Source organism: Theropithecus gelada, chromosome 18 (genome assembly GCF_003255815.1).
Source record: "Theropithecus gelada isolate Dixy chromosome 18, Tgel_1.0, whole genome shotgun sequence".
In the NCBI taxonomy this organism is placed as follows: domain Eukaryota; kingdom Metazoa; phylum Chordata; class Mammalia; order Primates; family Cercopithecidae; genus Theropithecus; species Theropithecus gelada.
In genome coordinates, this window is record NC_037686.1 from 28535805 (window position 1) to 28560242 (window position 24438).

The window sequence follows — 24438 nt, forward strand, 5'->3', positions numbered from 1 at the left end:
TCTAGGATGACAGATTTTTTTCTCCAGCGCTGTAAATATGTTGATCCATTCTCCTCTTACTTGTATTGTCTTCAGTAGGAAATTTGCTGCCACTTATATCTTTTCGTTTTGTTACATATGTGTCTATTTTCTGTTCTTTACTTCTGTATCAGTGGTTTTGATCAATTTGATTATGAGCTGAATTGATATGATTTTCTTCATGTTTCTTCTGATTGTGGTTTGTTATTCCTCTTGGATCTGTTGGTTTACAATTTTGAACAAATTTTGAGAATATTCAGCATTATATCTTCAAATTTTTTTTTTTATCACCACCTCCATATTCTCTCCTTCAGGAAATCCAGTAACCAATATGTGCTACAGTTTAGTGATGCTATTTATTTTAAAATCTTTTTTTCTTTGTTTTTATTTTGGTTTGTTTCTATTGCTACATCTTCAATTTTCTGAATCTTTTCTTCCGTGTTTAATCTTCTTTTAATCTCATCCGGTGTAATTTTCATCTTAGAAATTTCACCTAAAAGTTCAATTTTGGTGTCTTTACTATCTTTCATGTACCTACTTAACTTTTTGAATATACAGAATACTTTATAATCATTATTTCAATGTTCTTGTCTGATAATTCCAATGTTTTAATCGATTAATTTTTCTCCAAACTAGTTTCATATTTTCCTACTTCTTTGCGTGTGTGGTAATTTTTTTATTGAATTTCACACACTGTGACTTGTACTTATTACATGCTGATATTTTCGTATTCTTTATAAATATTTGTCACTTTTGTTCTAAGGCCCAGTTACTTGTAAACACTTTGATCCTTCAAGGTATTATTTTTAAGATTCGTTAGGTGGAACCACAGAAGCATTGAATCTAGGGCTAAGTATTCGCAGTGACTTAAACAAGATCCTTCTGATTGTTGTGCCCTATGCCCCATGAATTGTGAGATTTTCTTGTCTGGCTGGTGGGAATAGGTGTGTGTGAATGCTGGGTAATTTTCTTTCCAATCCTTTTGGAAAGGTTCTTTCCCTGACTGAAATACATTCCTTCACTGAGTAGTACTCTGTTGACTACCCAAAAGGAACTCTCGGTAGATTTTCAAGCTCTTTTTTCTAGGTGGTTCTGTCTTAGTCTGTTTGGGGAGTTCTATCTACTTTGCTTTCTTAGGTCTGACAACTTGGAGGTTTGGGTGAGCTATGCCAGGGTTCCGCCTCCCCGTGTGATGATATGGGAATCTTCTCAAGGAATAGTAGTAAGCTGGGCCACTGGAGGGCTCACCTCCATTGTTTTCCAACTCCCTAGAATATAATCTCTTATTGCTTGCTGTCCCGTGTCTTGAAAAGAGTTGTATTTAGTCTAGCTTTTTATATGTTCCAGGCAGAAGGGGAAATTTGATCTCGATTCCTCTTTTGGCTAGAAGCGGAAGTCTTGCAAACATTTATATTTAAAATATATTGACAGTGTACAGTGATTTACAAAAACTATAAAGCTTTTTAATCTAATAATCCTACCTCTGGGAATATATCTTAAGTATTTCCAAAAGGGAAACAGATGTTACATACAACATTCTGTACAGCATTGTTTGTAATGAGAAATTAGAAGGAATCAATGTTTATCAAAAAGGAGAGGGGTGAAGATCAAGGCATATCTATACAGTGAAATATTAGTGGTTTATTTTAAATGACAATTTCTAAGATTTTCAATATTTAAAACGTTAATACTAAATGTATTAAAAATATATTAAAATAGCCCATGGTATGTCATCATTGGAACTTTATAAAAGTGTACACATTCTTATGGATTAAAAACTCACAACGGGCTGCCTTCGTCTCAGCGGTGTCACGGCTGAGTCACAATGCTTCCCACCTGCACTAACACCCACAATTCAGACCCCTGTGCTCTGCTCAGCTCTCAGTCGTGCCTCCTCTGGCAAGCTATTCTACTGTCAGCAGTGTTTTCACAGTACAGGAAGAATCACCTGGCTACAACCAACTCGGTCATCTTCACCTATTGTAATATCTTCTCTCTCCTGACCTTCTCCTTAGACTGCTGTCAACTCATGGTCCTTAACAGTATCCTTGAGTTGGATTCTTTTGGGGCTTATTCAGGTTTTCAGGGCGGGGATGATATTGAAAAGCCCCAAAGGTTTCAAATAACAGTGTTTGATCACCTTGCTATTGAAAGACGACCCACAACTGACTACTCAGTAGTGTCGTTTGTCCTCCTAGAGTCCTCTCTGCGGCTGCTTCTCTTGGCTCAGCAGAAAGAGGAATGAGTTAAAGATGAACTGAGCAGCAGGGCCGGTGACATCAGTCCTCCTCCACTCAGAAGGAAGCTGTTAAAATAGGACAAGCTGACTTTGCCCTTTCCTCCTTTCTGAATAATAGGTTTCATTTGCATGTGATTATTGTTTACTAATTACCTACCATTCACCTGCAGCCCCCACCAATGCTAGTTCTTCCATACCCCTCTGCACTACATTTTAGCATCTTGCCTGGGCAGGACACACAAGCTGTTTAAACAGAGCTGCACAGTGATTATTTTTCCCTCCTTGTGTAAGGTTTGTGCCTCCCTGAGGATGTGTCTATTTTGGTTTTCATCATTATCATATCCTGACCTGAGAGAGGGTGATGAAATCAGCTTAGATAGAGCCCATGGCCTTAAGTGATTGCTGTTAAAATAACTTCCCCGTGCAAGTTGTCTAAAAATATAGGACCATGAGAACACATTGCTAGCGCCCCTCCCAAAGTCTGGGAAGGGGCCTGTTGGAGTGAGGGCCTCTGAAGGATAAGCTTTGTTAGCACCCTGGTCCCACAGCATGAATTATGTTAACTGCCACTCTTGACCCTTCCCTTTCTCTGTGGCAGGTGTCCACCGGGAAAGACAGTGGCAGCAAGCTGAGAGAGGCATACTTTTGGAAGGTGTATTATTTCTAGGGTCCTTAAAATCAAACTCCACATGCAGCAGACTTTTTCACCTGCTTGCTTGTCCAAATTTTCAGGAACTGTCCTTGGGCACCCAGAGTGAGTGAGTGAGTGTGTACCCCTTCTTGGGTAGATGAATTAGCATAAAAAACAGGGTTACACCTTGCCTAAGTTCGTCCTTTGACTTAGGAAGCTGCTTACTGATGTTCCTTTCTGTCTGAGGGTAGTTAGGCTGGGCCTTGCATCTAACCTGCTGGAGCCCATTCTCAAGCAAGCTTATACCAAAGCCAGAGCTTCCCCAAAACATAGTTGTGGGGCCTTGGAATGAGGACTGTTGAGGATGTTGGTAAACAGTTTCCATTGGTGGAATTTAAATACCAGAGGTCAAATCACTTGTACAACATTGCTTGTTTGGCAAGAGGCGGTAGGGATGGCCTCAAATGCAAGTTTCTTTGGCTTTGGAGCCTGCACTTGCCAACACTTGCCTGGCCTACCTCGCATGTCTTCCCTTCAGAGCTCTTGTGGAGTAACGGGTCTGATCATTCTCCATTCCCGACCATTGCAGTGCTCTGTCCGTTTGGCTGAGGTGATTCCTGCCAAATGGGCCTAGCAGAGTGCCTGGTGCTTAACAAATGCTGCAGCTGTTTGCACGAGTGGGTGTGTATGTCAGTCTTTAGAAAAGCTAAGTGAGTTTGGGGCAAATGGAGGCTAACACCTCTCATAGATCGCCACGGTTTGGGTTGAAAGACTGGAGAGAAGCCCCATAGCCTTGCAATAGTTTTTCATCAACACTTTCTTTCATAGCTTTGTGTGTGTGTGTGAAGAGCAGCTGTTTCTTTCTCTTCGTTTTTGTTTGTTTGTTTAAGGAAATATTTAATTCTAGTGTATAAAGCAGTGTTTGTCAACCTTCTGTTCAGAATCATCCCCCTAAGGAGCCTTTTAATATATTTTTTTCTGAATCACCCCAACCCTCATGAAATTTAAATTCTGCAGACATTCTGTTTATGTATTCTGCCCCTGTGGAGGGCTGTACACATTTGTGATATCTAAGATGTTTTTGCTCCCCAGAATCAATTTTCATGTTTCTAGCTCCTATTAAGAATTGATGGTCTGAAGTATTTATTCCATTTCAGTAGCTGATAACATGAGAAATGCTTATATAATTACAGAAATGAAAACAAAATACTAGTCATTGATTGACAGCCAGTAATCACTATTAGGATGGCAAAACAATTCTGTTCTAATGAACACGTAATTACAGCTGCTGGGGAATAGCTATGAAATAAGTGGAATCTAATGTGTTGGCTCAGGAGACAGGATGGTGATGGTGAGGTCTGGGGACACTCAGCCTTGTCACATGGGTCAGCTCTGTAAGGCCAGGCTAGTCTCATACCTGTTTGTCCACAGGAAACACCTACCAGGACTGTTAGAGCACACGTCCAGGTCAAGAGGCCTGAGGTGCATTTATGATTTTCTGCTGTGGCTATTAGGCTGCTAGTTTTTGAGAAGTAGTATTTTTGATATGATTTCATTTTGACTTTTTTATTGTGGATATATCATAAAAACACGTTAACCATTTTTGTACAATTCAGTGACATTAAATATCTTCATAATGTTGTGCCACCATCACCACTATTTATTTCTACTTTTTCACCCCCCCAAACAGAAATTATATACCCATTAGGCAATAGCTCCTCAATCTTCCTTACGCCCACTCCATCTTTGTTCTTTGTACACTATCAATTTAGAACTGACAGAGATGATTGAGTGTGATCACAATAGGAAGATTTCTGGTTCTTTGACCATTATGCTTGTGTTGGTATTGTTCTAGGCCATAAAATACATAAAACCAATATGATTAAAAATACATTGGGCAGGCTTGTAATACTTCCCAAGAATTTAGATTTTGCTAAATGGTAGGCAAGTGACTACTACTATACTGTTTATTTTATTTTACTTTATTTTATTTATTTTATTTTATTTTTTGAGATGGAGTCTTACTCTGTTATCTAGGCTGGAGTGCAGTGGTGCAATCTTGGCTCACTGCAACCTCCGCCTCCCAGATTCAAGCAATTCTCCTGCCTCAGCCTCCCAAGTAGCTGGGATTACAGGCACCCACCATCACTCCTGGCTAATTTTTGTATTGTTCGTAGAGACAGGGTTTCACCGTGTTGGCCAGTCTGGTCTTGAACTCCTGACCTCAGATGATCCACCTGCCTTGGCCTCCCAAAGTGCTGGGATTACAGATGTCAGCCACTGCACCCGGTCATGACTACTACACTGGATCTTCATTTTTAAAAAGTCCCATTGTAGAGGTCTATAATAAAGGAATAAAGTCCTCTGAGAAGAAAGTAAGGGACTGTCTTGTTTGAAAACATTATTTACTGTGTTGCATCATATGATTTTAAAATGTTTAAGAGTTGAAATTTTGAAACCGTGTCTATCAAACATGCAGCTGTGCAGCTTAGCAAACATGGATGACATTCAGATGCCATTTCCAGTCATTTGGAGCCTGCTGGGTTGAAGGGGACCAGCGCCTCCTACTTCTTCCCTATCCACAGTTCTCTGCCTCATTGGAGAACAGGATGTGGGAACTGAGATTATTCTGAGTTTGCCTTTGAGCTTGGTTTTGGTGAGACACAAGTGTTGATGCTGAGCCTGCTGGGGAGAGCCATAACTCAAGCACAGCCTTTAAAGTAATAGTTCGGTTTAGCATTGAGCAGTGGCTCATATCCCTGGTTGTTCAGGAGACTCACCTATGGGGCCCTGACCAACACCAGTGCCAGGTCTGTGCACATGCCCAGGTCCATCAGGTGCTGGAAGTGAGATCCAAGGGCCGGGGGGTGGGGAGGGGCAGTGGTTTAAGGCTCTGACGTGATGATTCTCCTCTGTGGCCAGGCCTGGGAACCCCGAGCCTGTCAGTCAGGGCCTGAGATGCCCGCCATCAGGTAAGCGCAGGACACAGGTTCTGTGGCCTTTTTTGGGCCCAGCAGCCAGTCCCCTCAGGTATGTGTTTCTAGACACAGAGTCTTCGTGGTTGGTGAAATTTTAGTGAGGAAGTTGAGTAAATTGAGGAGTTTTAAAGTTAAAATTCTAAGAGTGTTGAAATCCTAAATAGAGAGAAGTACAGAATTAATGTGCTGCATATACTCTTATTGTTTTACATAACATCCAAAAAGATATTTCTGATTTTTACAGAGCACTGATTTTTGAAGGGTTGTATATTAATAAGGCAGGTTTGTGGAATTATGTCTGAAACCTCAGACTGCAGATAGAAATCCCTAGTCGAAGCTCCCTAGTGCCAGACACTTCATATTACATAGTACCCCGCAGGGGCTTTTGAGTAATGTTACCTTGGAGCTGGGAGTTTTGGAGGTCTTTGGGTTAAACCGTTTTGTCTCTTAGATGATACCATTGAAGTCCAGAGAGGTTAATTAGCATAACAGCATCAACAGGAACAGCCGTCAGCCACATGCTGTGTTAATACATCAGCATATTTCGTCCTAACCATAAGGGATCCAGGTTGGACTTGTCTTCCGTCTTATGACTGCGTAAGCTACATAGTTTTTGGAAGTAGGAAATGGTGGAGATTACTTGTAAACCAGCTTCTCCATGGGTTTAAGTCCCATGAGTTTTCTTGATGTGGTACTGTCCTAGAAGCAAAAATCAGGGGAACTATTCTGGTACCTTTTATTTTCTCATGCCCTGGAAACTCATGTGTCTTCTCCCAGCTATGTGTGCCCCATCCTTTAAGGTATGTTTCTTGTCACCCTCTCCATGAATCCTCCTCTGATTACTCAGGCTCATATCAGCCTCACCCTTCTCTGAATCTGGGTGTTTATGAGCTCCATTCCACTCTGCTTGGGCTTAATTACTCATCTCTACACCTCGTGTCCATTGTTTCTGTCACCTGGTAAGCAGGGATGTCAGTCAGGGACAGATGCCCTAAGTGTATGTGTCCTGTGTGAGCCTTCACTAGGCCAGGAGGAGCTGCTTTTTCCAGGGTCACGGGTCAAGCCCTTGTCACTGACTCAGTGTCACCTCAGGTCCCAGTGGGAAGAGCCAGAGTGAGTGTGAGCACATGAGAGTGAATGAGACAGGCCAGCCACTGCTGACCCTGCTGCAGAGTCCATTTCTGGTTCATTCCACCTGTGGCTCTGACCTGCTTTGGAGAGGCTGTGTGCTTCCACTGGTATTTCATTGGTTGTAAGTCTTAGAAGATCATTATAGAACAGATCATTAAAATGACTGTTTTTCTTTCCATAGAGAACCTAGAAGTCTGCCAAAAATTTTTAGAGGTTCAAAACTTGCTAATCTGTTATACTTTCCTTCATTCCTTTGGTGTCTCCTTATCTAAAATATGGAGAACTGTAGAACAGGAAAAACTGGGAGAGGTTGAGGAGCATAGGTGTAACTGAGGCTGCTACAGCCCAGCAGTAATGAAGCACCTGTTTCTGTACAGGTGGCTGATGAGGGCTTCTTTTAAATCTTTAGCATGGGAATCTGGGATATAAACTTGGCTGCTATTGGGAAGACGAATGAATAGGCCAGAAACAAACCAGTCTTCTGTGTGCATTAGATGGGAGAAGATGCAAAGAGCTTGGCTACATAATGTCCTGCTGGGAAGGAAGGTCTATCAGAAAGAAGCACATCAATGTCAATGATTCTGTTTGGAAGGCCTGGGTGGAGGGAACGGGGGATGGGCCCTCCCTTCTTTGAGAGTTACTAAGAGTTAAGCTTGTAAGTGTTAGGGGAGAATATTAGGCCTGATTTATTTAACAACTTTTTTGGCGGCCCTTTTTTAGGAAATGGTCATTCTAAGGTAGAGAGAAGGTAGTAATCTAAGACGGCTTTAGAAAAATTTGCATTGCAAATGCTGCTAAATGTCAGCAAGGGACTCAAAACTTTGACACCTTGTTGGAGCTCTTTGTGCTGATTAAATTCTTGTCTCCGGCCTAGAATTGGCAGCTTATTCTCCTTAATTTTCATGCTGTAATAGGTATTAAAAGAGTATTTCTTTGACAGTTGCCCTTGGGGAAAACTGGACTGGAGCTTGTTATTTAGGGCAGACAATTCAGTGGAAAAGAATAATAACTAGACTCCAAGGTCTTCATTTAGTTCCAAGAATGTCAACAATATCAACCTCTTTTTAATATTTACTGCAGGCTCTGGTGAATCATGGAAATTAGGGGTAGACAAATCCAGTTCAGAGTTAAGAAGAGTGAATTTTAATGGTCTGATTAAAATTAATTGAAAACCCTTCTTTAAGATGAATTAACCGTTCCCAGAAGATAAGGGGTGAGTGATACTAATAGTTTTATTTTTCTCTCTGGAGATTACTTTGATTTAAAAACTCACTGCACATTTTCAGAGCTCCTCTGTTCTAATTGAAGAAAGCAGTGCCTATCTTGGTGCTTAGTGCTGGGCGCTTGGAAGAACTGATTGTACCCTACAGTTTCCCCATCTTCATTTTCAATGTGCAAATCACAGATCATTCCTCCCAAAACAAAATAAAACCCTAGTTACCACTGATATTTGCTTATAGCAGAATGTTGCCCTGTGGTAAAGTAAGTTTCTTTAATGTTTCATACCATTCACTTATTTTTTTTCTGTACTTTTGGTAGAAATAAACAGGAATTATTTCCAGTCACATTCTCAAATGGCAAAATATCTTATTGAATGGCAACAGAAAAGTATTTTCTTTATACTGCTTCTGTAAAAGAAAATCAAGTCAAGAGTGGGAGGACTGGGAAGACAGACAAGCCAAAATACTCACACATCAGTGAGAGGAATCTCACATTTCATGGTGGAACTCTGTGGCCTCAAATATGCAAGTGGACACTTGGTTTTTAAAACCAAAGCCTTGTCTCATACATAAAAAGGGCTGGTTTGTGGTAAAAGTTGTGATATATCTATAGTTATAATAATGCTTTAAAAAAATGCATTTAAAATACTTAGACCTAAACTAGATAACCCCTTTAAACAGGATTATATCTCTGTGCCCATTTATAGAATACATGCAAGCTTAATTTCACTGTTATATAGAAAAAGGAATGGATGAGGGATTGATTAAAAGATTACACAGAGCAGCAGTATTTAAGAGCTGTTTGTGCAAAAAGTCAGATGATTTTGCCAGGAAGAGATCATCTTTCAACTTCATCAATGGCATTTTTGGTATCTTTGGCTGAAGGACAGGACATGAACAAGCAGGCAAATAACTGATTTGGTATCGGATCCTTATATGTCTGCAGTGTGTAAGAAAACATGTTTAAAAAATCAAGTCTAGCTCTGTTTGTGGAATGAATGTATATTTTATTTGTAAGGACTTCTCTTAAATGTAAGGCATGTTTACCTCACTGAAAATTCATAGGTTTCGAGTTAAAGCCTTGAGATGGTAGCAAAAGGTTCAGAGACAAAGGAGCCCAGATGGTCTGGGCAACAAACTAAAGGGCCAGAGGGTTGGCTGGAGATGTAGGGGGTCCCTGGGCCCTGTCCTGAGCAAGAGGGAACCAGAAGGTGTTCCAGCTTCCGCTGACATATTTAATGCCTTGGAAAAGTCACCGGTAAGAACATCTATTACGTATTTGAAAAGGAGTGGGCATCAAAGGCGAGAGACCAGCCAGGACCCGCAGTTGCTATAGTCCAGGAGAGATCATGGAATTTGAACCTGGGGCAGTAGTGGAGAAGAAGAGAAGACCTGTCTCAGAGGAACACTTAAGGGAATTGGGTGACTCACTGAAGGTGGAGGATGAGGAAAGGGAACGAGTCTGGAATAGCAGATTCCAAACTTTTTGGTTGGAGACCTACAGGAAAAGAACAATTATATTTATATAGAAAGAAAATAAGAACAATATTTCCCTTAATAAGTGCAGTGTACTCCATTTTCTCTTCTATTTTGTTTATTGAAAAATATGCATTGCTGGTCTTATTAGATTGACTTTACAACTTTGTAGTGGTATTTGAAAATGCAGGTATACAGTGAGCTCCAGTGTCTAGCCTGGGTTACTGGGTGATGTGTCTTATCATCAGGGCCCCTTAGGACCTACTGAGGTAGGTGGGGTGGGGAGTGTCTAGTGCTGAGGGGGAAGGGCAGTCAAAACCCTTCAGTCCTGCTTCCAGCAAAGCATCTGGGAGTTAGCCATTGTCTGTGAGGCTTCCTTTTAATGGTTCCTTGCAGTAAAGAGCTACCAGCTTTAAAAAGGAAGAGAAGAAGAAAAGAAAGAAGGAAAGAAGGGAGGAAGAGGTGGAGGAAGGGAAAAAGAAGAGAAAGGATTGAAAACCATGGGCTTAGCATGCTGAGACAGAATTGTGAATGGACCCTGGCCCCAGGAGTTGCTCGATCCAGGCCACCTTCCATGTTGCTGCTAGATTTCTTATTGTAAAAACAGAGCAAAGGGGAGTTTTGGTTTGGAGTAAGATGGAGTACACAGGACCCTGTCTTTGCCAATGAATTCAACTGTAAAACCTATAAAGACAACTATTCAATTGTCTTTCCAATAAATTCAAGGATAAAATACTCAGAGCAACTATTTGAAGACTCTGAAGAGTAAATCGTAGGAGGCAGATTGGGGAAGAAGACTAGAACTTGAAATATTGAACTGACAGTGCTTTTAACAATTTTCTTCTGGTATTCTCTGATCTGGACTCAAATTAGCACAAAACCCAGAAGTGGACTTGGGTGTGGACAGAGAGAATTCAAGATCTTTCTATTTCTGGCTTGAGTAGGAGGAAAACGGACTCATTGCAGAAGCCTCACATGTTCCTCATTCTGTTATCTTGCCCCCTCTCCCCCAGGTAATCCCATGGTGAGAACAGCAGGGGTCTACGGGCACCTAAAACTCTGAGGAGTGGGGTGGAAACTCACAGAAGTCTGTTTTTTCCTTCTCTGTTCTTCTGCTTGGCCACAGTTGTGGCTATAGTCATAGAAATTAAGTGGCTGAACAGGTTAAATAATGCCCCGGCTCTCTGGCTGAAGGGCTAAGAAGGGGAAGCCTCAGCTGGTGCGACGGCTCACGCCTGTAATCCCAGCACTTTGGGAGGCTGAGGCAGGTGGATTACTTGAGGTCAGGATTTGAGACCAGCCTGGCCAACTGGATAAAATCCTATCTCTACTAAAAATACAAAAAAAAAAAAAAAAAAAAAAAATTAGCCAGGCATGGTGGTGCTCATCTGGAATTCCAGCTACTTGGGAGGCTGAGGCACCAGAATCACTTGAACTGGGGAGGCGGAGTTTGCAGTGAACTGAGATGGCGCCACTGCACTCCAGCCTGGGCGACATAGCAAGACTCTGTCTCAAAAAAAAAAAAAAAAAAAAGAGGTGGTGGAGGGAGCCTCAGGGAACCTAAAAGTATCAGGAATAGAAAGGAGAAGGAGAATCTCAGGAATGCGAAAGTTTTATGTGAACCCCTGAGCTCCACACAGACTGCATGCATGAATCTAACCCTAAACAGCATAGCAATGACTTTGAGAACTGAACAAGATAGATACTGCCCAGGCCCCAGACTGTCTACTTTGCGGTGCACATACAGAGCTGAACCAAATGGCACAGCAAGGGCTCTGAAAACTGAACTGATATTGGAACCACAGAAGACAGGTCAGAACTTGTGACTCAAACTGAACCAGGTTAATTGCCTGCTTAAACAAAAATGTCAACATTTTTCTGTAATATTTAAACAAAACCCAGAGTTTCATAACATTATTTTAAAAACATCCAGGAGGTAAGCCAAAATTACTTGGCACACAATAAACTAGGAAAATCCCAACTTGCATGGGAAAAGATAGATCACCGCCCCGGGGCCACACTGATGCAGATACCGGATTTGTCAGTTTGTAATGTAGCCATTATGAAAATGCTTCGGGAAGTAAGAGTGAACATTATTGAAATGAATAGAAAGATGGAAAGTCTCAGCAAGAAATAGAAGATATAAAGAACCCAATGGAAAATTTAGAAACGGAAGATACAATAACCAAAGTAAAAAGCTTACCAGATGGGCTCAGTAGCAGACTGGAAATCATAGACCTTAATTAAAACACATTAGTACTTATATTAAATATGACTGGTCTAATCACAGTAATTAAAAGACAGACATTAATGAATAAACAAAACAAGACCCAACTAAATGCTGCTTACAAGAAACCCACTTTAATTATAATGCTATAGTTGAGCAAAAGGATGCAGAAAAAAAAAAACCATGCAAACACTAATCAAAAGAAGGTGAAGTGACTATATTAATTATTAGAAGAAGTAGGCTTCAGAGCAAAGAAAATAATTGGAGGTAAAGCAGACATTATAATGACAAAGGAATCAGGTCACCCAGAAAAGTAGAGCTTCAGAATTCATAAAGCAAAAACAGAACTGAAATAAGAAATAGAAAACATTCTGTTGTAGTTGGAGACTTCAATACTTCTCTTTTGGTAATCAATAGAATTGACAGACTGAAAATCAGCAAGTCTATGAAGGAACTGAATGGCACCATCAACCAAATAGTTCTAATTGACATCTTTAGAAAATGTCTACTCAACTACAGAGAATACATATTACTTTCAAATATGCATAAAACATTCACCAATATAAATCATATCTTGGGTCATAAAACTAAACCATAACCAATTTAAAAGAATTGATATAATGTGATTTCTGACTGGAATAAAATTAAACTGTAAATCAGTAACAGAAGGATAACATGAATATGTCCAAACTCTTAGAAATTAACACACTTCTAAATAATCCATGTGTTGAAGAGGAATTCTCAATGGAAATTAGCAAACATTTTGTACTAAATGAAAATGAAAATACAACACATCAGATTTATGGGATGTGGTTGAAGCAATGCATGAGGGAAATTTCTAGCATTATCTGCATATATTAGAAAAGAGGGAAATAATATAAGCACCTTCCTTAAGAAACTAGGGTAAGAAAAGTAAAATAAAACCAAATATGTAGAATGAAGAAAATAATAAAAATAGAAATTGATGAAGTTGAAAGCAGAGAAAAAATAGAGAAAATAAATGAAACAAAAGGCTGATTCTATGAAAAGAAAAATAAAGTTGACCAACAAGAATGACCAATGAAAAAAGAGAAGACATGCATTGCTAACATTAGGAATGAAAGGAGATAAAACTTCACTTAAATGAATTATAACAGAATACTACGAACAACTCTAAGCACATAAAATTGATACTTTAGATGAAATGGATCAATTCCTTAAATGGATCATTTATTTAAAAATCACAAACTACCAAAACCCACCCAAGATGAAATAATAACCTAACTAGCCCCATTACTGTAACTATTAAAGAGATTTAATTTGCAGTTAACCTTCTGAACAAAATATCTCCAGCCCCAAATGGTTTCCTGGTGAATTCCACCAAACATTTAACGATAAAATAAAACCATTTTACAAAATCTCTTCCAGAAAACAGAAGAGGAGGGAACACTTCCCAATTCATTTTATGAGGTCGGTGTTACCATGGTATGAAAACCAGACATAAAATACACAGAACAATATTTATTATGAACAAAGATGCAAAAAATCCTCAACAAATATTAGTAAATCAAATCCAGCAATATATGAAAAGAATAATATGCCATGGTCAAAAAGGATGCAAGTCTCATTCAGTATTTGAAATTCAGTTAGTGTAACATACTGCATTAATAATCTGAAGAAGAAAAACCACGATCTTATCAGTTGATGTAGAAGAAGCATTTGACAAAATTAATTCATTCATGATTTACAGAAAGCTCTTAGCAGACTAGAAATTGGAGAAACTTCCTCATCTTGATAAAAGACAATTTATAAAAACATATGTCTTACATCATAATTAATGGTAAATGATTATTAATGCTTTCTCCCTAATATTAGGAACAAGGCAAGGATGTTCACTCTCACCACGCCCACTGAATATTATACTGAAAGTCTTCACTAGGGCAATAGGGATGGGAAGAGGGATATAGATTGGGAAGAAAGAAATAAAATTGTTCTTTTTCACAGACAACATTATTGTCTATGTACAAAATTCCAGGAAATCTACAAAAACAAAACAAAAAATCAAACCCTCCTAGAATTAAGTTTAACAACGTTGTAGGATATAAGGCCAATATACAAATTCAACTTTGTTTCTATATACTAACAATAAACAATTAGGAATGGAAAAGTTTTTAAAACACCATTTGTAATAGCTCCGAAGAATGTGAATTACTTATAAATTTGGCAAAAAATACCATCCCAAACAAACAAACGTTGCATTTATAGTTGAAAACTATAGAACACTGATAAAAGCAATCTGCAAAAATGTATAATAAATAGACATAACAGGTTTATAGATTAGAAGATTCAGCATAGTAAAGATGTCAGTTCTCCTAGAATTTATAGATTATTTCCAGAAAGATTTTGTTGTTGTTGATTTAGACAAGCTGCTTCCAGAATTTGTATTAAAAGGCAAAACAACAAGAATGGCTGAACCAATTTTGAAAAAGAAGAATGAATAGGAAGAATCACACTACCTGATTTTAACATTTCCTCTAAAGCTATGGTGATCCAGATTGTGTGGTATTGGCAAAGGGATGGACAGACCAATGCAACAGAAACAGACGTGTACAAACACAAACAGTTGATTTTTGGAAATAGAAAAACAAATGGCGTTATAGCAGTTGGACGTATGAAAAAAATGAACTTCAATCTATGCTTCTTTGTACAACAGTTATCTCAAATTGGATCATACAGCTACATATAAAGAGGAAAAACTATACATTTTTAGGAGAATGCATAAGAGAAAATCTTTGTGATTTCTAGTTAGGCAAGGAGTTCTTCCACCACTTCTCATGACCCACAGCTGGGTAAGGTTAGCCTGGAGAGCTTGTTCCCTGTTTTCTGTTTTTGAGAGTTGTTCAGCGTGTGCTTCTGTTCAATGGAGGCACTATTCTAACTCATTCCTCACAACACCCCTGCAAAATAGATAGTATGGTAGAGCTGTGTCATTTTTGAGATGAAGAAACTGGCGCACAGAAAGATGAATAAATATACCTCTAGTGTCGTAAGTTCCATGAGTGGCAGAACAGGAAATCCTCTCTTCCTAGACCTGTGGTGCCATCTACCTTTGTGTTCTGATAGACAGTCTCAGCCTCCACATCCTTCTAGAAAACACAAATCATGAATTTTCATGGCTCCTGTGACCCAGACGTGTGTTTTCAAGGCACTGTTTTGTTCTTCTGTGTGGGTTTTATTCTCAAGCCCACGTTTAAGGTTGGTGGGTTTTTGCTGCTCATAGTGCAGTACTAACCCACATGAATCTCTTTAGCGCCATCTTGTGTCTGGAGTGGTTTACAGGCGGGATTGCTTTAGTAGCAGCGGGTAGGGTACAAAAAAGATGTAGTGGGAAAGATTTGATTACCAAAATATGAAAAATTCGTGTGATCGGACACTTGAATTCCATCAGACATGAACTTTCTAGTGACGCACCTCTTCCAGTGTCATCAGTTAATAGAATGTTGCAGGGAACAGATCAAGTCAGCTTTTAAATCTTAGTTTGCCTTCTCCCATTGTAATAGTGTCCTGGCTTCCTGGGCCCTTGGCCAGTACCAGAGGCCCTGAGCTCTTAGGGTGGAGGCCTTCAGTCCCAGTTTCTCAGCCTTGGGGAGAGAGTCTTCCCTGTGGATATACCTTCCGGAAGGCTAAAGAGTCCACCTTCTCTCTCCCTGTGTGGTTAGGCTGATTTAAAGGAAGGTGCCAAAATGTACCTCAGGATTGGCCTCTTCAGCAGCGGGACTCAGAATGGGAAAAGGACAGTGGAGCAAACTCCCCTTCCATGGAGACTTGCCAGTTTGTTTGTGAAGGGAAGGAGGGAAGACATGGGGAAAAAATTAGGGCAGAATGTGCCGAATTCTTGGAGCTCTCCCATGAGGTAGGGGCTGCGTCTTTCTGCAGGAGGGTGCGGGATGGGGGCGGGGGTGCACTAGTAAAAAATTCTCAAGACAAAAGCATGTAGCACCTTACATTATTCAGTCTTTACTTTTCCTTTACAGAAGTAACCGATGCTCATATTAGAAAACTGGGAAAATAGAAAAAATACGAAACACACATCCAAAGAGCATATACTCAATCACAATGGTTAATATTTTATGGATTTCCTTTTCTTCTTTGTATGCATGAAGATTTGAGTGTTATGACTGGGCACGGTGGCTTATGCCTGTAATCCCAGCACTTTGGGATTCCAAGGCTGGTGGATCACTTGGGATTCCAAGGCTGGTGGATCACTTGGGATTCCAAGGCTGGTGGATCACTTGAGCCCAGGAGTTTGAAACCAGCTTGGATAACATAAGGAGACCCTGTCTCTATAGGAAAAAAAAAAAAAAAATAGCTGGGTGTGGTGGCATGTGTCTGTGGTCCCAGCTACTCAGGAGGCTTAGATGGGAGGATCATTTGAGCCTGGGAGGTTAAGGCTGCAGTGAGCCACGATGGCACCACTGTTCCAGCCTGGGCGACTGAGTGAGACCTTATCTCAACTAAAAGAAGATTTGAGTGTTTTGTTTAATTATATGATGTTGCTTTTTACTTATTTAATTATGTGATGTTGCTTTTTACTTATACTTGCTTTTTACTTATTTTATGAGAAACATTTTACGAGTTAGGACATAGCTTTGGTAAATGACTGTGTATGCTGAGTTCTAGAACCATGATAGGTATTTGTGTTTTAGTTATTATTTTGGTATGTTAGATAATGCTTCAGTGAACACCTTTGCTTCCTTTTTTATTTTGTTTGTTTAAACTTAGAGCTGTTTCCTTAGAATAGGTTTCCCAAATCATGATGACTGGGGAAAGGCTTGAAGAGGACTTTAAGGTTCTTAGTATAAACACGTACATGCTCTCCCACCCTGGCTGGAAGTGGGCTCTGCTACTTAGGCAGTGATGGAGATTTTGGACACATCCCTTCACTTCTCAGAGCCTCAGGTTTTTCCTCTGCCTAATGGAGGTAAAAATACCCACTGCATATGGCTCTTCTATTAATAATACCTATAAAATCCCTCCGGAGAACTTGGCATACAGTGAGCGCTAAATACATGGTAACTTTACAAAATAATTATAGCCCTAGATAGCCTTATTGCAGGTTTCTACCAGTTTGCCCTACCACTACCAATGCATGAAGTTATTTAACCTCTCTAATGTTTGATACATAATCACTTCTTTTTAAAATACCTTTGCCAATTTGAGTGAAAACACTACCTTATTATTTTAATTTGCATTTGTTTTATTATAGTGAGAGTGAACAATTTTGCATGCTATTATAAACAAGTTTGTTGTCTCATATAAAATGTATTTGCCTTTTTTCTGTTGGTATTTAATATTTTACTAGCTGTACTAACTATTTTAAAAAGAAATAATTCTGTTCTTTAACATATTTGTTATAGATCCATTTATCTAGTATAATTTTATATCAAACTTTTGTATGCTATATTCAAATGCTACATACAGATTTCTCATTAGGATGAGAAATGTGATTATAACTGTAATCTCTTTGTAATTCTGTGAATTTTTTTATTGTATCTATAATGTTACTTGCAAATTATGACAATATGTATTTCCAGCAATTTTGTATCTTATTGTTTTTCATATCTTATTAAATTTGTCTGAAATTCTATAGCAGTGTTAAATAATCCATAGGTTTAATGAGCATCATTTAAAAATTATTTTCTGATTAGTAGTAATATCTCTAGTGTTTTACCATTAAATATAATATGAATCTGTTATTTCTCAAAATGTACTGCTTATTGTGTCAAGGATATGTCCAAGTAATTTTTAAAATTTTTGAGTTCTTACATATTTAGGAGCATAGTTTTTCTCAGAATAACGTGGTTTTCTTTTACTTTTTCTTTCTTTCTTTTGCTTTTCTTTTTCTTTTCTTTTCTTTTCTTTTTTTTTTTTTTTTGAGTCAGAGTCTTGCTCTGTCACCCAGGCTGGAGTGCAGTGGCGTGATCTTGGCTCACGGCAACCTCCACCTCCTGGGTTCAAGCAATTTTCCTGCTTCAGCCTCCTGAGTATCTGGGATTACAGGTGTGCGCCACCACACCCATCTAATTTTTGTGTTTTTAGTAGAGACGAGGTTTTGCCATGTTGGTAAGGCTGGTTTTGAACTCCTCACCTCATGTGATCCACCTGCCTTGGCCTCCCGAAGTGTTGGGGTTACAAGCGTGAGCCGCTGCACCTGGTCACTAACGTGGTTTTCTTATTTGATCTTCTGTTAGATAAGAAGAGTTTTCTAATATTACATATATATTTGTATACTTAGAATTTGTGTATACTGTTTTGTGTTTTGCTCTTTTTAATCAACATATTTCGTGTAGAATGTTTCTTACAACCCACATATAAACTTTGTATGTGTGTGTAATGCATAAAAAAAGTAAGAAAATACATCAATATTTTAAGAATGGTTATCTTTAATTTATGGGAATATGAATTATTTTCACTTTATTCTTCTGTATTTTTCTAAAATGAGCTGTCCTGTTACCAGCATAAAAAAAATGTTGTTTAGAAAAATGTCAATGCCCTGCAATTAGTTTTGGGTGAAATATGATTAGGAGGTTAGATGTGATTGAAGGAATCCTTCTTCCTTTAGGTAACTTCTGTTTGTTCATTATCTATCATTCAGATTATCTTTGTACTAATGGAGTTGAAAACCTGAGTTTAATGTTTACTTAAAAAAGCATAGCCAGTATTTTCTATTTGGAGAACAATGATAGTATGTGGTGACTATGTTTTCCTAAACTAAGAATTTAGAATTTGATATGTGAGGAATGTGTGATATCATGTATTTTCATGATACCTGATGTTTTTTACTTGAAAATCTTTAAGGGGAATTGCTCATAATATTTAACTACACATTTATTGCTGACCTATTGGAATAAAATTGGATTAATTCAGGATGATCCCACAGAATCTGAGACTTGCTGACCACAGACTGGGGCACTGGATAGGTTGCTTTTGGAAACTTCGTTTGCCCTTGTGGCCCCCGTGGGAGGCCACAACCCAGACACCATCTCATGAATATCTTTGTCCTGTCTGGAACTACACACAGATATAGAAACAGAAAAACATGCATTTATACATCAAGGCACACAGAAACAACAATCACTGGATTGGTGCCTTAATTGCATCTTCTAGGAGCCTGGAATAGCCCTTGTTTCCTCTAGTGTTCGACACTTTCTCTCTGAAATGAGATTTAGCTAATTTCAGAGCTCAGGAATTCTCCTCAGATTTGATCCTTAACATGCTGTGTACTTAAAGTATGAAAATCTTGATTGGTATTATGATCACTGAAGATTGTATTTCTATATAAATCTTTAATGTCTCCTTTTTCTCGTTTTCTGTAGCTTTGGGCCAGATTATGTTGTATGTGGATGGAATGAATGGAGTAATAAACCACAATGAAACCATTCAGTGGCTGTACACTCTCATTGGGTCAAAGGTAAGGGGAAGTTATGGTTGACTGTTTTGTTCAATTGTCATATCACTTGCCTTTCTTTTTTCTTTGAGTTAGTTTTGCAGAAAGAAATTTTATTCAGTTTTTTTCAAGCTATTACAGTATAAATGAGGACTACTGCTCTATAGATTTTAAGATACACTTAAATGGCAAGTAGCTCATGAAATTTTAATGCATTTCTATTTTCTCTTCTCTTAAGCTTTAATCAAGTGCCTTTGGAACCTTTGGTTTTTAATATTTAATTAAATGTTATACCGTAGGGCCGTGCACGGTGGCTCACGCCTGTAATCCCAGCACTTGGCAAGGCTGAGGCGGGTGGATCACAAGGTCAGGAGATCGAGACCAGCCTAGACAACATGGTGAAACCCTGTCTCTACTAAAAATACAAAAATTAGCTGGGCATGGTGGTGCACACCTGTAATCCCAGCTACTCGGGAGACTGAGGCAGGAGGTTGCAGTGAGCTGAGATCATGCCACTGTACTCCAGCCTGGGTGATGGAGCAACACTCTGTCTCAAAAAAAAAAAAAAAGAAAGAAAAAAAGAAAACCACATTATTCTGAGAAAAACTATGCTCCCAAATATGTAAGAACTCAAAAATTTTAAAAATTATTTGGACATATCTTTGACACAATAAGCAGTATATTTTGAGACTCTGTCTCAAAAAAAAAAGTTATACCATAGATGTAAGATCTGTGAACCACCTGTATTTCATGTTCATATGTACATATATATCGCTGTGTTGTACATATGTATATGCATATTCCTATATGGATAAAAGAATCTGGGATTACCTTTCAGCTCTAACATCAATTATAAAAGTAACCAATGTTTATTACAGATTTGCCAGGCACCAAACTAGGTCTTTTATTTTTTATTTATTGAGACAGAGTCTTACTCTGTTGCCAGACTGGAGTGCAGTAGCATGATCTCGGCTCCCTGCAACTTCCACCTCCTGAGTTCAAGCAAATCCCAGGCCTCAGTCTCCCAAGTAGGTGGGATTAAAGGCATGACCCATCACCCTGGGCTCATTTTTGTGATTTTAGTAGAGACACAGTTTCACCATGTTGGCCAGTCTGGTCTTGAACTCCTGGCCTCAAATGATCCACCTGCCTCGGCCTCTCAAAGTGCTGGGGTTACAGGCCTGAGCCACCACATCCGGCCCATAAAACATCCTAGGTGTTTTATAAGCGTGATCTCATTTAATCTTCATGAGGCCACTATCAGGTAAGTAATATAATTCCTATTTGGTAGTTGAGGAAGCAATGCTTGATTATGAAAGCGTAGCTGGTTTCCGCATGCATTTTGGCACATCACCACCAGCCATGTCTTGGCTGCAAAGTCCCTGAGGTCTCTGGAAGTCCTGCCAAGGAAGCAGATCTACTCCATCACTTCAGGTGTGCCAAACACTGGGCAAGCCTCTGGCATGGTCTTCTCTGGGTTCTGCTGGCACGTAGAGGAGCATGTGTTAGGGACTTGACTGCAGGGGGATTTGGGAGAAGTAGTAAAAGGGACCCTGTCCTGAGCAGGTGCAGATGCACCAAGGTTAAAGTGCTGTGCAGGTAGCATGTTGTGGAGATCTGAGTGGCTGTAGTGGGCAACATGGTCAGATGGAGTGGGGGATCTTGAGGGCCTGGATACAGAATTTGAACCTGACTTAAACAGGTCACAGAATCAGCATAGCTTTGTAGGGGCCCTGAAGCGCATATTGGATTAATCTATTCTCACAATGCTAATAAAGACATACTCGAGACTGGGTAATTTATAAAGGAAAGAGGTTTAATGGACTCACAGTTCCATATGGCTGGGGAGGCCTCCCAATCGTGGCGAAAGGCGGAGGAGGAGCAAAGGCACATCTTACATGGTGGCAGGCAAGAGAGTGTGTGCAGGGGAACTGCCCTTTATAAAACCATCAGATCTCATGAGACTTATTCACTGTCATGAGAACAGCATGGGAAAAACATGCCCTCATGATTCACTTACCTCCCACTGGGTCCCTCCCACGACATGTGGGAATTATTACAATTCAAGGTGAGATTTGGGTGGGTACAGAGAACCAAACCATATCACATGTGGTCTGCCCAGACTGTCCCCCATCCCTGTGTTCACTGCCCACCCCCACTAGAGTGAGCCTTTCCAGGCTGCTGTGCACAGTGCTGTGCTCTGCTGGGGAGCCCATCCCCTGGCCCTGCCCCTGAAGTCACCTGCCTCCCAAGGATTCTACTGTCCTTTGGGAGCACTCAGCCCTGATTTGATTTGGGGAGGAGCATGGTTCTAGTTTTAGGCTGTCTCTCCTTCTCAGACTTCTCAAAATCCTGGTGATTGTGTCCTTGTGTGGTGGGAAAGGCCTTTTCTCTGTGGCTGGTGTTGGCATGCAAATCCCCATGGGGTCCCACATTTGTGGGTGGCCTTCACATCTTCCCCTCAGTTTTCCTTTTTCTAGTATGTATTGATGAGAAAATTTTTCCCCATTTCATATTAGATACAGCTATGGTTTCCCTAGGAAGACTGAAAATCTTTTAAAAGAATGTTTTGGCTTTGTTTTCTATGGAAAATGGAAGTGACTCTATTTTGAAACTGATATAGGTGACCTTGGACGCTGAGTGGAATTCTGGGCCTTCTAGGTTGCTTCAGCCTGGCCAAGGGAAGATTTATATCTCATATCCTGTTTCAGTTTCTTCTCCTTTTTCCTTGCTTGTGCTGGGAACCCTCCCTAACTTTCATGTTCATTTGGAACCTGCTCCCTCCCCAAGGCGCTCTAAATGGTCTCGAGGACCTAAAAGCTAGGGAGACGGGAAGAGATTTTGCAAGAAAGATGACTTTTTGTACATGACACAGCTGAATTAAGATACCTTTATGGTTTTATGATGGCCATGATAAAACACCAACAACTTGCCCTATTTCTAAAAGGAAACAAAACCTAACACGCTTACAATAGAAAAACTGACAGTCTAATAGCTCATCATCAGACAGAGAATAGAGTGAGGGCAAAGTTAGGGAAGGTGGGATGGGTATGGAGAAGAAGCACTGTGAGCAGGGAGAGATGACATAGAGAATGCTGTGGTCCGAATGTGCCCCCTAAATTTTTGTGTTGTAAACGTGATCCCCAATGCAGCAGTGTTAAGAGGTGTTTAGGTCATGAAGGCTCTGCCATCATGAATGGATTAATGTGATTATAAGAAGGATTTGTGGAAGGAGTGCATTTTTTCTCTTTTGATTCTCTGCCATGTGAGAGCACAATCTTCCTCCCCTCCAGAAGATACTGCAACAGGCACCATCTTAGATGCAGAGAGACTGGGCCCTCACAGCCAGTGCCTTGATCTGGGACTTCCCAGCCTCCAGAACTGTGAGAAATAAATTTCTGTTCTTCATAAATTATCCAGTCTCAGGTATTTCTTTTTATAGCAGCACATATAGACTAAGAGAGGAAAGGCGCAAAGAAAAGGAGAGAGAGAGAGAAAAGAGGGAGGAGAAGGACCATGGAGGAGGAAAAGAAGAAGAAAAGCAGAGAAAAAACCCAGAAATAACAGAAATGCATGCCGTGGCTCAGAGTCTCTGGTGTTGCAACAGCATCATATTGATTTTACTTTGGAATCATTCTGTAAGGCAAATAAGCAATCAGGAAGGAATGAACACACAGGAAAATCTTTATTGCATTTGTAAATAACATGGAAAAATTATACAATTAAAAAGTTTCAAAAATACATTTCTAGGAATTGTGCTTTCCCAGCCTCCCCCTCCTACACGGTGCACTCGGTGTGTGCTTCCTCAGCGGTGATTCAGGACTCTGGGCCGCCTCCTCAGGGCCTCCGTCTGAGGTGGCACACTCGCCTCCTCCCCAGCCATTTGGGCCATCAGCACTGGATCTGTGGATTTCTGTCTCCATCTTTTATTTTCCCAAAGGAAGGTCTAGAATAGTCACTGGCTCCTGTGTTCTGCACTGTGCTGGTCACAATGAGGACAAGAGAGCGGAGCCAAGAGTCAGCCTGTGCCTTGGAGTTCACTGTGTTGTTGGAAAGGAGAATTCTGGGGAACAGTGACGCTGCAGCCTGTCCCACTAACTGTGATGTCACATGAAGGTCTCCTGCCACTCTGCAGGGTGTGCTCTGCTCTAGGCAGGTTGCTGAAACTTAACAAAGGCAGTAGCTGCCAAGTTTATTTCCAGTCTATATAGTTCTAATGAGATCACTTCTTATTTACAAAACCAATGGAGTGTCTGCTGACACTCTTCCCTCACCCCCATCTGAATAGTGAGAAATTGAAAGAACAACAGATACATCAACCTAAGACCCTTAGGTTTTGAGAATGAAGCCTCAGTCTCCTCCTTAAACATACGGTTTGGTCAATACAGCTGCAATAGGTTTTCCCCAATTCAAATGAAGAAATCAGGAAAGCCAGGGGTCCTAGCATTTTGTTTTGACAAAGAGTCAGATTTATCTTAACCTGGAAAGTTTACCTTGACATCCAGTTGCCTTTGCCTTGTACAGTCACAGAGTTGATAAAGGAAATACTGGAGTAGAAAAATCTTGTCATCGTGTTTTCATAATTCTTCATTTTTCTTCCATGAAAGGCAACAAGATGTGATTTTGCAGCCTGCCAGAGGCTCATTATGCAATGCATATTTGCAGATATTTGAGACTCATAGCCAGGGGAGAAAATGATGCATTCGTAGCCAAATAATGACTTTTTAAAAGAAAGAAAAAAGTGTTTTCAATAAAGTGTTTCTTTCTATTTACAAGAGCCCATCTTTAAACTCCCCAGTCAGGGATAAGAGGCAGATGCCAGGCCCATGACTTATCACAGGATGTGGATTTTTTTCTCTTCATAAATCTGGAATTCTAATTAATTGGGTTAAGATGATTCAGTCTATATACAGCATGGCCCTTTTGTCACCCAGCACGGAAAGTGTGTTTCTTTATCTCTATGGATCCTCTTTTGGCCCATAGTGAAGGCCTTAGGGCCCTGAGCCTGGCAAACACTCACCTCCTTGCTGCCTCTTAGGGGTGCCTCGGGGTACTGGCTTGGAAGCTTCCCTGTCTGCATTGCTCTTCAGGT

At 40.0% G+C, this 24438-nt stretch overlaps 1 protein-coding gene across 3 annotated transcripts in view; it reads left to right on the forward strand.

Annotated features, from left to right (window-relative positions):
• The window catches only part of FHOD3 (formin homology 2 domain containing 3), a 487786-nt gene that overhangs the window by 264081 nt on the left and 199267 nt on the right, over nt 1–24438 (forward strand). For all 3 annotated transcript variants that reach the window (XM_025365274.1, XM_025365275.1, XM_025365277.1), the window contains exon 6: nt 19276–19370. In XM_025365274.1, coding sequence (XP_025221059.1) covers nt 19276–19370 — 95 coding nt within the window. The remainder of the gene's footprint in view (nt 1–19275; nt 19371–24438) is intronic.